At 40.1% G+C, this 15,699-nt stretch overlaps 1 protein-coding gene across 1 annotated transcript in view; it reads right to left on the bottom strand.

Moving 5' to 3' along the window:
* LOC119416416 (protein MON2 homolog) overlaps positions 1-15,699 on the bottom strand; it is a gene marked incomplete at its 3' end in the record, with an annotated part of 38,536 nt that overhangs the window by 17,807 nt on the left and 5,030 nt on the right. Inside the window, 2 exon segments of the mRNA XM_037683656.1 lie at positions 5,586-5,713; positions 8,657-8,720. Coding sequence (XP_037539584.1) covers positions 5,586-5,713; positions 8,657-8,720 — 192 coding nt within the window.

Raw genomic sequence — 15,699 nt, 5'->3', positions numbered from 1 at the left:
CCTCTGTCACATATCTGTAAAGCTCGAAAAAGAGAGAACCCGTTATTTAAATAAAATTGTAGTGTAGCTGAAGCTAACCAAGCTAACCTAGCCATTTTAGCACACTACAGAGTGCATAAAATTCTGTAACTTAAATTACCAACATTAGGTTAACTTAGTTGTCTGTCTTTTTCTAAAATGAAATAAAAATCAAGGAACAAATAATTCATCCATCCATCCATCATTCATTACCTTTATCCACGTCTTCCTTTTCGAGTCACGAGTATCACTGGTATGCATATCCAGCCATCACTATGTGAGAGGCGGGGGACACATGGACAGGTCTCAAGTCCATCACAGACAAATAATTCCTGTTTTATTGTTACTTTCATTGCCATCTTATTTATTTAAAAAAATCTGTATGCCTTTTTGTGGCTGTCTGTTGTTGTCACTGTTGTCCATTGTTGTCATCATTCTTTGTTGTGGGGCGGCTGTGGCTGAGTGGTTAGAGCAGTCGTCCTCCAATGCAAGAGTTGGGGGTTCGAATCCACCAGCAGTCACATGTCGAAGTGTCCCTGGGCAAGACACTGGGTATGTTTACATGGACATAAGTAACCGAATCAAATGGCCGGTCAGAATAAAAGTGTGTCATGTAAACACTCCGTTCGGGTTATTTTTTGTGCATTCGGCGCGATCCGATATAATTTGTGATCAGAACGAAATGGGTGGTTTACGCCGATCCGAAACCCGATCGGTGCGCATGTAAACGCTTGATCTGTTCGTTTTTATCTGATGGTGAAAAACTGACCTGACTGCGCATGTGCGACTTTGCCATTTCCGCCTGGCTAACGCTAATAATATTAGCATGTCAGGGAAGTAAAACTGGTCGGTGAGCGACAACATTTCTACTAGAAACTTTTAAAGAGCTCAAAATGATTTCTATCACCTGTAGCTCAGTCAGGGAGTGCAATAACGTCTCCAACATCATTAAAACCCGTCGCGGGTCCATTTTGGGTGCTCAAGTTTGTTTACATTCACCCGGAAGTAGAACTACTTCTTTGGTGGTTTTTTTAAGGAGAGTTTACCTCTCTGCGCATGTCAGTACTGCTGTTCAGAACAAAGCCCGCTGCATGTAAACGCTCATCATGAACAGATTGTGCCCATGTAAACAATACATTTGAATTATTCAAACAAAACATATTTCAATCCTGTCAAAGAATTTTGCGCATGTAAACATAGCTATTGAACCCCTCATAGCCTCTGATGTGTGTCCCAGTGTATGAATGTGATAAAGCTCTGATTAGTCTCATTAAAATGATTTGTTCAATTAGCTTTGAAGAGATCTAGTATAGAGCTGTATGAATGGGTAAATGAGGCACAGATTGTAGTGTAAAGATCTTTGAGTATCTTGAAATAAGATAGAAAGGCGCTATATAAGTACAGTCCATTTACCATTTGTTGAAATCAGATCTCTCTTGTAAATGAGTCCTCGAGGCTCAGTGGGATTAACCTGTCTAAATAAAGGTTGAATGAAAAAAATTCAAAATATATAAATACAACAGTAAACAGACTTCAGCTTACCATAGTATATTAACCTTTAACTCAAAATAAAATACAGACTTCACAGTTTTTTAACCATATTGATTCATATTTTGTAAATCTTTAACAAAATTTCAAAACCTGTGCAAACCTGCACAAAAAAATCTTCTGAACTGTAATAATTTAAAAAAAAAAAAATTGTATCATTTAGAACTGGCTCCAGGCGATGTGTCTCTTCTGTCCTCTTCAGCCTGTTAAAAAGACAAATTACATTAAGTTTCTTGTACAACTTGTCTACAAGTTTTAGTATATTATGAGAAAAAACAGTTACCTTTGAGCTGCAGCTGCATCAGAGCTTCTCCCATTCGTTGTTTCATGGTCAAGTTGCGGTGCTGCTTTATTGCAAAAAAACAAACAAAAAAATGCTATGTGAAGGAATAACGTACGTTGGATCCATCGTATTAAAAATAAACCTGAACTCCTCACCTTCCACTGAGAAGTCTGATCGTAAATCCTTTGTGATACAGCAGGAGATGGAGAGGGAACTCTTCACAGCCTTTGCGAGAAAGGAAGTTTGTTGCAGAGTTCGCTGGTCGGCTGATTCGCTTTCATCTTCCGCAAATTTTGTCATATTTCCAAAATACTGTACCATAATCTTATTTTACACTTCTTGCAAACAACCAGGCTCTTGTTAAGCTCTGTGTTCACCTGGAACATTGTAGGATATTTCTTACCTTGATAGCTGTGGATATATTCTTCATGGAAGAACTTTTATCCTTACTCAAGTTTACTGGTTTATGAATTCACCGTTGTGATTTCCTCCACATCCGCAAAAGAAAAGGCCGGCACTTCCAAAGACTCGCAATAACAGGAAGTGATCCAGCACCAGGAGACGCTACTTCCGGTTGTCGTGAAAAAGATCTATTGTAACTTTAAAACTTATCCAACATTAATAAAACTTACCTCAAGTTGCCTTTTTGGACATGCATGCATATATTTGTACAAATTGTACAAACCGGATTCCAAAAAAGTTGGGACACTAAACAAATTGTGAATAAAAACTGAATGCAATGATGTGGAGATGGCAAATGTCAATATTTTATTCATAATATGACACAGATGACAGATCAAAAGTTTAATCTGAGTAAATGTAACATTTTAAAGGAAAAATATGTTGATTCAAAATTTCACAGTGTCAACAAATCCCAAAAAAGTTCGGACAAGTAGCAACAAGTGGCTGGAAAAAAGAAATTGAGCATATAACGAACAGCTGGAAGACCAATTAACACTAATTGGGTCAATTGACAACATGATTGGGTATAAAAAGAGCTTCTCAGAGTGTCAGTGTCTCTCAGAAGCCAAGATGGTAAGAGGATCACCAATTCCACCACTGTTGCGCAGAAAGATAGTGCAGCAATACCAGAATGGTGTTACCCAGCATAAAATAGCAAAGACTTTTAAGTTATCATCATCAACCGTGCATAACATCGTCAAAAGATTCAGAGAATCTGGAACAATCGCTGTGCGTAAGGGTCAAGGCCGTAAAACTACTGGATGCTCGTGATCTCCGGGCCCTTAAACGTCACTGCACCTCAAACACAAATGCCTCTGTCAAGGAAATAACAGAATGGGCTCAGGAATACTTCCAGAAAGCATTGTCAGTGAACACAATCCACGTGCCATCCGCCGTTGCCAGCTGAAACTCTACAGTGCAAAGAGGAAGCCATTTCTAAGCAAGCTCAACAAGCTCAGACGTTTGCACTGGGCCAGGGGTCATTTAAAATGGAGTGTGGCAAAATGGAAGACTGTTCTGTGATCAGATGAGTCACGATTTGAAGTTCTTTATGGAACACTGGGATGCCATGTCATCCGGACCAGAGAGGACAAGGATAACCCAAGTTGTTATCAACGCTCCGTTCAGAAGCCTGCATCACTGATGGTATGGGGTTGCATTAGCGCTTGTGGCATGGGCAGCTTGCATGTCTGGAAAGGCACCATTAATGCAGAGAACTATGTTCAGGTTCTAGAACAACATATGCTCCCATCTAGACGTCATCTCTTTCAGGGAAGACCCTGCATTTTTCAACACGATAATGCCAGACCACATTCTGCAGCAATCACAACATCATGGCTACGTAGGAGAAGGATCTGGGTACTGAAATGTCCAGCCTGCAGTCCAGATCTTTCACCTATAGAGAACATTTGGCGCATCATAAAGAGGAAGGTGCGACAAAGAAGGCCCAAGACGATTGAACAGTTAGAGGCCTGTATTAGACATGAATGGGAGAGCATTCCTATTTCTAAACTTGAGAAACTGGTCGTTGAGTGTTGTAAGAAGAAGGGGGGATGCCACACAGTGGTAAAAATGGACTTGTCCCAACTTTTTTGGGATTTGTTGACGCCAAGAAATTTGGAAACAACAGATTTTTCCCTAAAAATGATAAATTCTCTCAGTTTAAACTTTTGATCTGTGATTTGAGTTCTATTCAGAATAAAATATTAGATGTTGGCACCTCCACATCATTGCATTCAGTTTTTATTCACAATTTGTTTAGTGTCCCAACTTTTTTGGAATCCGGTTTGTACTTGAGGAGATTATTACAGCCTCATAAAAAATCAATAATGATCATGATATCGGAACTGGATCGATATCGGCCGATATCCAGATTTAGGTATCGGGATCGGAAGTTAAAAAAATGTGGATTGGTGCATCTCTAGTTTATATATATTAATATAATATTCATCTGTACAATAAGTAAGCTGTAATGCAAAGCTCGCTGTTAACCTACGTTTACTCTACGTTCCTATCCTCACCTATGATCATGAACTCTGGGTAGTGACCAAAAGAATGAGACTGCAGATACAGGCGGATGAAATGAGGTTCCTCTGCAGGGTAGCTGGACTCTCCCTCAGAGATAAGGTGAGAAGTTCAGTTACCAGGAGAGACTCGGAGTAGAACTGCTGCTCCTCCACATCCAGAGGAGCCAGTTGACGTGGTTCAGGCATTTGATAAGGATGCTTCCTGGGTGCCTCCCAAGGGAGGTGCTTCGGGCATGTCCGACTGGGAGAAGAACCTGGGGAAGACCCAGGCCAACTGATAGACTATGTCTACGTTTCTCAGATGGCCTGGGAACGCCTTGGAGTCCTTCCAGAAGAGCTGGAAGAGGTGGCTGTGAAAAGATATGTCTGGACCTCCCTGTTCAAGCTGCTGCCCCCGAGACCCGAATTTGAAATAAGTGGAAGATAATGGATGGATGGATATTCATCTTTACCCAAGCTTAAAAAAAAAAAAAAAAAAAAAATTCAAGATCTGACAATTATCTTTTATCAAGTCTGAAATTAAGCTAGTTGCTGAGAACAGGTACAGATCCACATTCCTTCATATTTTTTATTTCAAAGTTTCAATAATAAGAGAATTTTGTATCTTTTGTCATTTTTTGTCTTTTTGCAGGACTTTTAAGATGGTGAGGAAGTGCTGATAAAAAAATGTTAAGGCTTAGAAGATTTGTAGTAATTCCAATTGATGAAACTTTAAACTCGACTTTCTCAGTGTCTTTTTGTGCATTGAACTATTTACCAATAGTAATGTTTTATAACAAAGAGTGCGTTTACAAATAGAAATCTTACAAATAGGTCTTTGAATATTGCTTAAACACGGCACACCCACTAGAACCCTCAAACCACAGACCCACCGTGCCTCAGCCACAATAAATTCCAGTTTAACCCTAAAGCAGGCAAATCAAAAGTTCTCGCACATGAACACCAGGCATGAGCATAAAATATGAGTCAACTTGTTCCATTTTGATTGATAAATCCACTTGAAAGGTAAACAACAATTTTCAGTATTTAAATGTTAAATGAAATAACTTCAACATAATAACTTAAGCTTAAGGTTATACAAGCCAGGAAAAAAAAAAACAGTTTGAACATGTCAAATGTCACTGAATGTTCCACTTTTGGTGGTTTGTCCATTTTTGTCTGTAATAATTTCAACACTGAAGAAAACTTTGGGCGTCCTAAACATCTATACCAGCAATTCAAACAGTAGTAGAGCTCATGGTCCTCACCTCAGACACCACCTCATGGGACATGAGTCTCTGAATGGCAGCTAAACATAGCTGGGTGATCTTTGGCTCTTTGGTGCCACAACCCATCAGAAAGGGTTGAACAACTTCTGAGCTGTTCTCCTTCAGTGCTGCAAGAAAAAAAAAGACAACAATTATTTAATATATTTGCTTTGTTAAAAAAAAGACTGAACAGTAATCACATCACATTTTACCATTAGATTGTACCAAAGACTCCCTGACCTGCTGGGGCAGTTGTTGATACAGATAAACTAGTTAACAGTGACCTTATCATAGCTTTTCAGGATACAGTTATAGATGGACAGCTGAATGTGGACGGTCATCAGTGGATCTCGGAAGATGTCATCTATGTGTCGACTCAGGAAACGATACATAAAGCTTGACTTGCAAATAAATACATTTGAAAATGTGTTCTGGTGAATTCAGAGAAATCGGAAGATTTTAACAAACAAAACGGATACACGAGCAACCACGTGCCATGCAGTAAGCAGATTGAGCAGACATTTTTCTCATTAAATCACATACAGGTGATGAAAAGGTTCAGAGAAGCAAAGTTAAAATCTGACTCCAAGGTCATTCTTGCACAACTTGACACTGACTGACTGCACAGAATAAACAATGTCTCATTGCGCAGTAGAGGATGACATTTTTTTGGGAGTACTGCGGGTCACGTGATTCCGGCCGGATTCCGGCCGGATTCCGGCCGGATTCCAGCGGAACCGGAGTCAACCTCATTATAACTCACGTGACTGGGACGTGACCAGACTGAAAGCTAACAGGAGCAGACAGGAGTGGGAACCGACCAATAACCAAAAATGAAACAAAAAAACAAAAAAACAAAAAAACGGCGCAGCTATTTTGTAGTTTTCTTTCAGTAAGCCTTCACTTTAACACAAGTCAAAAGAACTACATTTCCCAGAACTCAAAACGCCATCGCTTTTTTCCAAGAGGGTAGGAGGAACAGTTATGTCTCCAAAGAAACCGAATGGCTGAAATAGTTTGCAACACATGGCAAGAAGTAACTGTCTGTCTATTAAACTCACAGAACGGGCAGGAAAGTGTCAAATAACCCTGAACTTCATGAGAGTTGTGTTGGTGCTGTGCTGCTTTAAACGTTTAGTCTCAGCTGTGAGGAGTCGGACTTTGTTTATCGTCAGTAAATAAACTCAAACAGCGCATTTTTCTCCACCTTGTCCCTTTTAATTTAAAAATTATGCTCTGCTTTGTTATGTGGGTTTTTAGGTTAAAATCTTCATTATCTGTCTCTGTTTGTAATGTAAAAAAAACAACCGAACTCTACCTGGTTAAAGTGCACGCATTCTTCGGTAAAAATATTCCTATTTTTATATTGTGACGTCCTGCTGGATACTGGAATGGAGGAACACGTGAATAACCATCACTTTACCATCACTTTATTTTGTAAATAGTTACTGTCGGCTATAACCATGTCAGTACAACAACAAACTCGTTAGTGAAAGCATTCTCCGGTAAATAATATCCCAATTTTTATATGAAAGACTGGTTACTATATATTAATAACTGTTTTAGTTTTAGATTTAAGATATGATGTGTATGTTGTTGTGTTAAATTTTAGGCCAAGAGTTGATTTTTCTCAGTTCAATTTTTCACACCAGGGGCGAAACACTGAAGCATGGCACAAGAAGTAGCACTAAGCTTTTTGTTTGTCTTTAATTTAATTTTTCTACCTAACACAGGAAGCTGTTAGCTCTGGAAGCAAACTGTTAAACAGCTTGAAGACCCTTGTCACACACTTCAAAAGAGCAGGTAAGATACATAAAATCTTGTAATCTCTGCCTGGTGAGGCTGATTAAATAATTATAAAATATGATAAGTGAAATAAAGAAAAATTGAGCTACTGTAATTTATAATTGCAAAGGTCACAATTTTTGACTTAGTTTCAATTGTAAATCTCTTATTTTTGATAAAATATTTTTTTCCAAAAGAAAGGCCAACAAATTGTAACTTGTAGTCACTGTAACACTATTTTGACTCGTGCACGTCTTCTTTCACTTTTAGGTTCCACAATGCTCTGGACTGGTCCAGCTGTGGAGAGATGAGGTGGAACACCAGACCTGCAATGGTCCAGACTGTAAATGATGCTCTGAAGTCTGGGAAGATGCACGACATCATGCTTCACCCAAACGAGCTCGTTACCTCGACCACATACACTGAACTTCTTGAGGACGTCGTCCAATGTATAATAATGCCTTTAAACATTTTTATTTGTTGAGTTCTCTGCTTGGTCCATTATTTTTCTTTTTTTGTTTGTTAGTTTGTTTAAACAATTTAAAACATGACAGTAATGTCACTGTTTAAAGGAAACAATTGCTCAATAAATTAGTAAAATGCAACTTGTTATGTTTGGGTTCTTTCATCTAAGGTAGACATGGTGTGACCCGTGGACTGGTTTTGATTTTTAGTTTTTACTGTAACTGACCTTCAAAAGAGCCAGAAACAGACTCAGCAGCTGATCCTCCGTGGAAACATTATATGGACTACAGGCCAGGGATTATTTGTTTTATGACATTTAGTGAAGGTTTTTGTTTGGATTAAAACAATAAATGTCTCTATTTCACCACCGATGAACTGTTCCTGTTGCCATATCTTTTGAAATAAAACTGCACAACACAAAGTAATTTAAACAGGAATGAGTAGAAGATCAAATCAAATTCAATGTATTTCCTAAAAAATAAATGAAAAACAGGAGCAGGACAGGAGTGGGAGTCATGTTACCAGGAGTGGGACAGGACAGGATTTTTTCTGTGGGACCAGGACAGGACAGGAGTGAAAATCCACTCCTGTGTCCTGTGTCTATTGTGCAGCCACAATGCTGTTATCTTGCAATGTTCTCATCGTTACATCATCTGCTGAACAAACCTGGTCATTGAGTATACCCAAGCTCAAACTGAATCTAGACATCATTATTTGGCTTGCAGTATGTAATATAACCATAATCAGGTTAAATTGTAGCAACATGTACATTGGTTCATTATTATTCGTGTGAGCAAAGCCGATCGCACCATGTCACTCACCTGCCAGTATGCCTGTATTCCTGGCTGCTATGGTCTTAATCTTCACAATGCCAGACTCTGCAGCCTAGAAGGAAGGAGTGAAAATTTTATTTACATGCCTAAAATTGCTTGCTTTTGCATTTTTTTTAATATTACCTACATGTTTATTTATGCATCACTCCATACAAATCAAGCAGTGGGAAATTAACATGATTAACAGCTGCTACTTTTGTCTCACACTTTGTACCCCTTATTTATGTATTTTTTCATATTTTTCAAAATTTATATTCATTATTTTATTTTAAAAGACTTCCTGCCATCGACACTGATTTTCCTTTGACAAAGCTGGGTGCTCGTGGCTCCCAGTACCACACCCCTCAGAGAGCAGGCATTTGCAACACAGGGAGAATGCCTGCAGGTAATCAGATGTGCTACGATTCTAGGTCATGGTTTCACAATTCACTACCATAACTCCATCTACTCTGTCATCATGTGACCAGAAGTCTAACCTGAATGACCAATGAGATACTGTCATTGACCCATCCTCCAAGATACACATGCATTAATGAGGCTTCCAGTTTACAGTAAGCAAAGGTAAAAAAAAGCACTAAATTCTTCAAGTTCTTCAGATCTGTTACTGTAGTATGTGATGAAGTTTTTTTGAGGCTCTTCAATTCTGACGGTGAAGAAGAGGACTTTCATAGTTTCAGTGCACAGGAGGACGAAGAACAGAGCGATGAGTGACTCTGGTCGACCATTGGTGCTTTTTTATTTATTTGTTTGCCATGTTAAAGCTGTCCCCTCTCCCCTTGGGCAAGACGTGAGCTCAGCTGAACGGAAGTGGTCCAAGTAGTCAAATCTGTACATATTTTAATAAAAGTTTTAAATCTGTGTGACATCTTTCTGTGTATGGTACATGTGTGTTTAAATACTGAGATCTAATTTTAAGCTCACATCCGAACATTAAACGGAGCGGAGACAACGAAACGGAGGGGCTGTTCCAACTCACCCCCCAGCTCAGCTAAGTCAAGAATTTATTTTAAAGCAGTCAAAGCAGTCAGTCAAGACTGGAACATATTTAAAGCAAAGTTTTAAAAAATCTATCTGTCTACGATAAATGCGTTTAAATATCAGTATCTCATTTAAGCTCCTCTCAGGCATGCAAATGAGTGGTGGGGGGGGACTGTTCCCCCTTACTCCGTCCCCTGCTCATTAGAGCTGAAAAGAAATCCCGTCATATTTATTTAAGATAAGATCATTTAGAAAGTAAAGGTAGATTTAAAAACAGTATTTGATACCAATACTGTTTATCAATAAAAATCAGTGGTACTATCAGTGATGTAATGAATATTTACCACATTTTATCTGTACTATTTCACTTCCGGTCACATGATCTCATTAAGACTTCTGGGTAATATTTCTTCTGGGTAAAAAATCTGGATAATCTAAAGAAGTTGTCAGGTCCTCTGGACGTTCAAAAAACACAAACAAAACAAATTGTAGAAACGTTTTGTCTCTCATCCAAAAGACTTCTTCAGTCCGAGGTGCTGTATTCAGCTCAATATTATAATAGCACCTCTCATAGTGAATCAGCCAGTTTGTTGTTGACATTCAAACCAGCTGTTCACATGATCAAGAAGGACCAACAGCCTAACAATCATTAGCACTCTGATGGCTGCTTGTTATTCACAGGGGGCTGAGTGATACTAGCAATAACAGCATTGTAAGAGGGAAACAGTTGAACATGGAGGCCTTTACCCCTGTTCAATGATGGATGGTTTCGTTTCACAAAGATGGCCTCCTTTACTCCACTCTCAAACCATCGTTCAAGTATGTGGAAGGATCAAAGATGTGAACATCATCATCCCTGAAAGAGTGACCGCTGGCCTGGAGATGAGTGTAGACCGCAGAGTCCTGGCCTGATGATGTTGATCTTCTGTGCTGGGCCATCCTTTTGGCCAGTGTCTGTTTAGTTTCCCCGATGTAAGACTGACCACCCTCCTGACACTGAACAACATACACAATATTACTCCGTTTGTGCCAGAGGACTGGATCTTCGGGATGAACCAGTCTTTGCCGTAATGTTTTTTAGGGTTTCAAAGCCACTGGGTCGTTGTGTTTAGAAAATAAACGTCTCAGTTTCTCTGATACTCCCTCAACATATGGAATGACCACTGGTCTGGGTTCCTCCTTTTCACCTGATGGCTGACTGGAGTCCTGTTTGGGTTTCTTTTCTGCTTTCAGGAAACATTTTGTTTCTTTTAAATGAATGAATGAATAAATGAATTTAAAAAAATTAAATGGATTTAATAGAAGAAAAATCTGACACCACCAAGGTAGGACGCAGTAAACCGTGCCAGTCGCTGGAGCCTGAAGCTAACGTTGACTCCGATGCTAATGACAGTCTGTTGTAATGTATGGAGGCATTTTTGGAAGGAATGTGCTCGGACATTCTGAGTAAGATGGACGAAATGATATCTAAAGCAGTGAAGAGAGAGGTTATGACTGCCCACACCTCGCTAGAAGTTAATGTCGCAGAGCATGGCCAGGCTATTGTGGCACTTGAACGCACAGCTAATGACCAAAGCGACAAGCTAACTAGCTTGGAAGCTAAAGTCTCCTCGCTCATGGGCATGGTGGATTATCTGTCAAAGAAATGTGAGGACCTGGAAGGGCGTTCTAGACTGAATAATGTGCGAGTGATTGGTATCCCCGAGGGATATGAAGGCACCCAAACGACGGAGTTCATGGCTGCATTGCTGCAGAAGCTACTGGGCCTGGACCACAAGCCAGTGCTGGATCGAGCTCATCTGACTCTGAGGGCTAAGAGCCCCCCCCCCCCCCAAACTTTCTGCAGAGTCAATCACTACAGACCTCCAAACTTCATGTGGCCTTCAGTATAGCTCAAGAACAGTGCGCAGAGAGTTTCATGGAATTGGTTTCCATGGTCGAGCAGCTGCATCCAAGCCATACATCACCAAGTGCAATGCAAAGCGTTGGATGCAGTGGTGTAAAGCAAAGGGCTGTATACCGAACTGAGGTTCTTTTATAGCACCGACCAACGTATGGATTGAAATGTCACTTTTTTTTCGGTGTCAAGTTTCGGTATTGGCTGTAACGCTTCACGTGGTTTCAGCCACCGGCAGGTAAAACGCCAGACATATAGCAAACAGACTACGTGTTTACAACCAGAGCTGTATAGAGCAGCCGTACGGCTTGTATGTCTATGGTGCTGGTTACGCCCACAGACAGGGTTCACGTGTGCAGTGCATGTGTTGTCGAACGGCTTCAATTTATGAGCAGAAAGTTGCTCTGTGTTTTTCTGCGAGGAGAGAGAAGGACAGCAGCCTCCCCCCCTCCTCCTCTCTCAGCATTAAAGTCTGCCTGTGAGTGTTAAACGGCCAGAGTCAACATTCCACGACTGGACTCCTCTTCAACAAAGAACTCCGAGGACGGAGCTGTGTCTGGGATTTCAGCTGGTAAGTTTACGTTTGTTAACGTTACTGCAGCTTAATACGTACATCGCAGTGAGTTTAACTAGAATCCATGTAATGCTAACTTTAAGATATTAGTGTGTAGCTTTATTTTATCTACGTAGCTAGCTAAACTCAGAAGCTAACTAAAGATTGACAGTAACAGATGAAGCTTAGCTTGTAAAAATGTGCTCATCCATTAGATCAGCTGGTTAAACAGTTCACCTAATGTTTACTGTTTGTTAATGTTCTCCTCACAGGAGCCTCTGACCCTGATGTGAGGAGGACGGACAGACAAAAGAAAAGTGAGGTGGGGTCCACTGGAGTCAGGACAGTCACAAACTTTGTTGTTAAAAGTTTGCTGCCTTTTTCTACACTGGAGGCTCCATGGTGGAGGTAAGTTAAGCTGTAAAGGATACTGTTGACCAGTTAAGTTTTATCTCTCAGCCTAGATAATGTTTTTTGAGCAATAATAACACAACCATGTTATTGTTGATGTTTTGTTATCATGTCAATTAGGGAGATGATCAGAGCCCTAAACCCCAAAGAACCACAGAGAAGATTCAGGCAGAGACACAGAGGTGCAGTAGTCTGCCATCAACCCTAACCTCATTGAATCCAGTGACCTGCTGGTAGGATGTGAGGGACAATATGTCCGTGCTGTCAAACTGGCAACCAGGTCTCTGTGTGTGCAACAATCATCATCTACAGCCTCAGAGTGAACATTTTCTACTGCTGGAGACACAATCAGCCAGGAGCGGCTTGTTTGTGTCCAGAGAAAGAAGACATGTTGTTTCTGAAAAAAAAAATTGTTAAGTGAAAAGGTCCTCAGTGTGTAGCAGTGAGCATTAAACACTGATGTGTCACTGGTTTGAAACTGGTCTTTTGAACTGGAAATTATTTGTTTATTTTTATGTAAGAAAACTGCTTGGAATAAAAATACCAAAGTTAAAAAATAAAATTCATAATATGTACTGTAATGTGTAACGTAATTTTATTCTTGTTGGAATTAATATTAATTACAAAATTGGTACCGAAAAAATAACCGTCCAGGAACTGACACCGAAGTTAAGGTACCGACACCGGTACCAATACTGATTTTTTTAGAAAGGTACCCAGCCCTACCCATGCCACAGTGCTTGACTGGCCAGCCAACTCGCCAGACCTAAACCCCATTGAGAATCTATGGGGTATTCTCAAGAGGAAAATGGGGGGCACCAGTACCAACAATAAAGAAGAGCTGACAGCAAGCATCAAGTAAATCTGGGCTTCCATAACTCCCAGGCAATGCCACAGGCTGATTGCCTCAATGCCACGTCGCATCGAAGCAGTGATTAAGGCAAAGGGATTCCCCACCAAGTATTGAAGATTGACATATCATTTTGAAAGTACCATATTTTGATTGATTTGTTGTGATTCTAATTTCTTTCTTTTTTTTCCTGCAAAAACTGAGTAGAGTGGGATGATGTCTTCAAAGTACTCTAATTTTTTAAAATCCTGTTATATCAGTCATATAGCAGTTATATCTCAGTAATACATCATACGATCTGGACCAGATTTTTGGTGCATCATTAGTGAGCACTTATGCACACATTGGTATTGTTGGTTAACATTTGTCTCAAGTGCGCCCCTACATTATTCAAACTGTTACATCTCAGTGATACATCATCCCATCTGTACCAGATTTTTTGTGAATAATCAGTGAGCAAGTCTAGACACACTGATATTGTGGTTTAACATATGATTCAAGTGCGCCCCACATTATTTAATCAGTTATATCTCAATGAATTATCATCCAATATGTACCAGATGTATTGTGCATGATCAGTGAGCACTTCTAGACACATTGATATTGTTCTTTAACATTTGACTCAAGTGCGCCCCCTACGTTATTCCAACAGTTATATCTCAGTGAGACATCATACGATCTGAACCATTTTTTTGTGAATAATCAGTGAGCAAGTCTAAACACATTGATATTGTGGTTTAACATATGACTCAAGTGCGCCCCCTCTCATACAGATATTGGCGGAAGGCGAATGCAAAGTTTAGGCATATGTGCACCCTGGTGGACACGTGCAAGAATGGCATGAGAGCGTTCGCAACCACGATTGGGAAGCATTGCTGGAGCGCCAGCGGTCGCAGGTGATATCGAAGGTTCGGTGAATGCGCACCCCGATGAACGGCCGCGGGACAAGAGCGAGATCGTTTGCGATGGCTACCAGGCAGAGTCACTGGAGCTCCCGCGGTCGCAGAATGGCCGGAGCAGTGCTTTGCTGCGAAGGCCTTTAATGCTGCTTGCAGCTTTAATTATTGTTTTTTTTTTTGGTATTTATGGTTTTTTGTGTGTGTGTGTGTTTAAAAAAAGAAAATCAAAAATAAAAGTTGAAAAAAAAAAAAAAAGAATATGGCCTGATAGGCAAATAAATAAATAATGTGATAACGCTAAGGTAACAAGTATCTAGTTCATAACCGTGCTTTTTTGGGGGGGGTCTGTTCTTGTCCCAGATTTGGACATTGATAATCACATTGTTTTATTTAAAGAAGTAAAAAATAAAAAGTTATAAAAATAAAACAAAGAAGTGGTGTCTTTAATCTTGAGAAAGCTTGTTTCTAGGATAGGATCGGATTTGCCACGAAATATAGCAGAAATCAGCAACAAACTCAAAGCTACGCTCGGCAGAATGCAGATCTTAAAGTCATCTACCTGGAAGCTGCAGCAGAGGCGTTCCAGCGGGCAGGAGGAAGCGCTGCTCCCGGCTTAAGAGGAGAGGATGCCGGGCGGGGGTTATGGTGAGGCTACGAGCTAACGCCGGTAAACTCCCAATGCCGTCTCTCTTTCTGTCAAACATCCGCTCGTTGGACAACAAGGTGGATTTACTTAGTCTGAGAGCGGGCGCCTCAGAAGAGATGAAGAAGTGTGTGGTGCTTTGCCTCACGGAAACGTGGATTACAAGCGAAACGCCGGATACAGTTTTCCAGCTGGATGACAGACTTTTTTTTCGAGCGGACCGCTGCAGCGAGCCAACGGGGAAATCACGGGGAGGCGGAGTGTGCATTTACGTGAGTAAAAGTTGGTGCACGAACTGTACTGTTGTAAATAGCTCATGCTCGAAGGCTTTGGAGCAAATAACAGTGAAATGTCGGCCCCATTATCTACCCCGCGAGTTCACGGTGACTTTCATCACTGTCGTTTACATTACTCCGGACGCTAATGCTAATTAGGGCTGCAACTAACGATTATTTCAATAATCGATTCATCGGGCGATTATTTTTTCGATTAATCGATGAATCGGCAAAAAAAAAACCAACAACGTTTTAATTTCCACCCCTTTATTCCAAAATTGAACATTTGACTGACATAGCAATTCACACAAAAAACAGGTTGCTATTTTACTATTCTGTTAGTAAAAGATTGAATAATAAAAAAATAAAAGTTTGTCAAAAGCTTAAAAAAATAAATGTACACAAAAATATATACAAATGTGTCTTTATACCTGCACAATATGTAGCTACTTTGTAAAATGTGTCCTTGAGGGAAGAGTGTAACCTGGATTAAAAGTGTGGATTATTGTAACCTGGATTAAAAGT

This window comes from Nematolebias whitei, chromosome 10 (assembly GCF_014905685.2).
Source record: "Nematolebias whitei isolate Nwh7 chromosome 10, NemWhi1, whole genome shotgun sequence".
NCBI lineage: Eukaryota > Metazoa > Chordata > Actinopteri > Cyprinodontiformes > Rivulidae > Nematolebias > Nematolebias whitei.
Note: the sequence above shows the minus strand (reverse complement) of the source record. Positions and strands in the feature narration are given on the sequence as shown.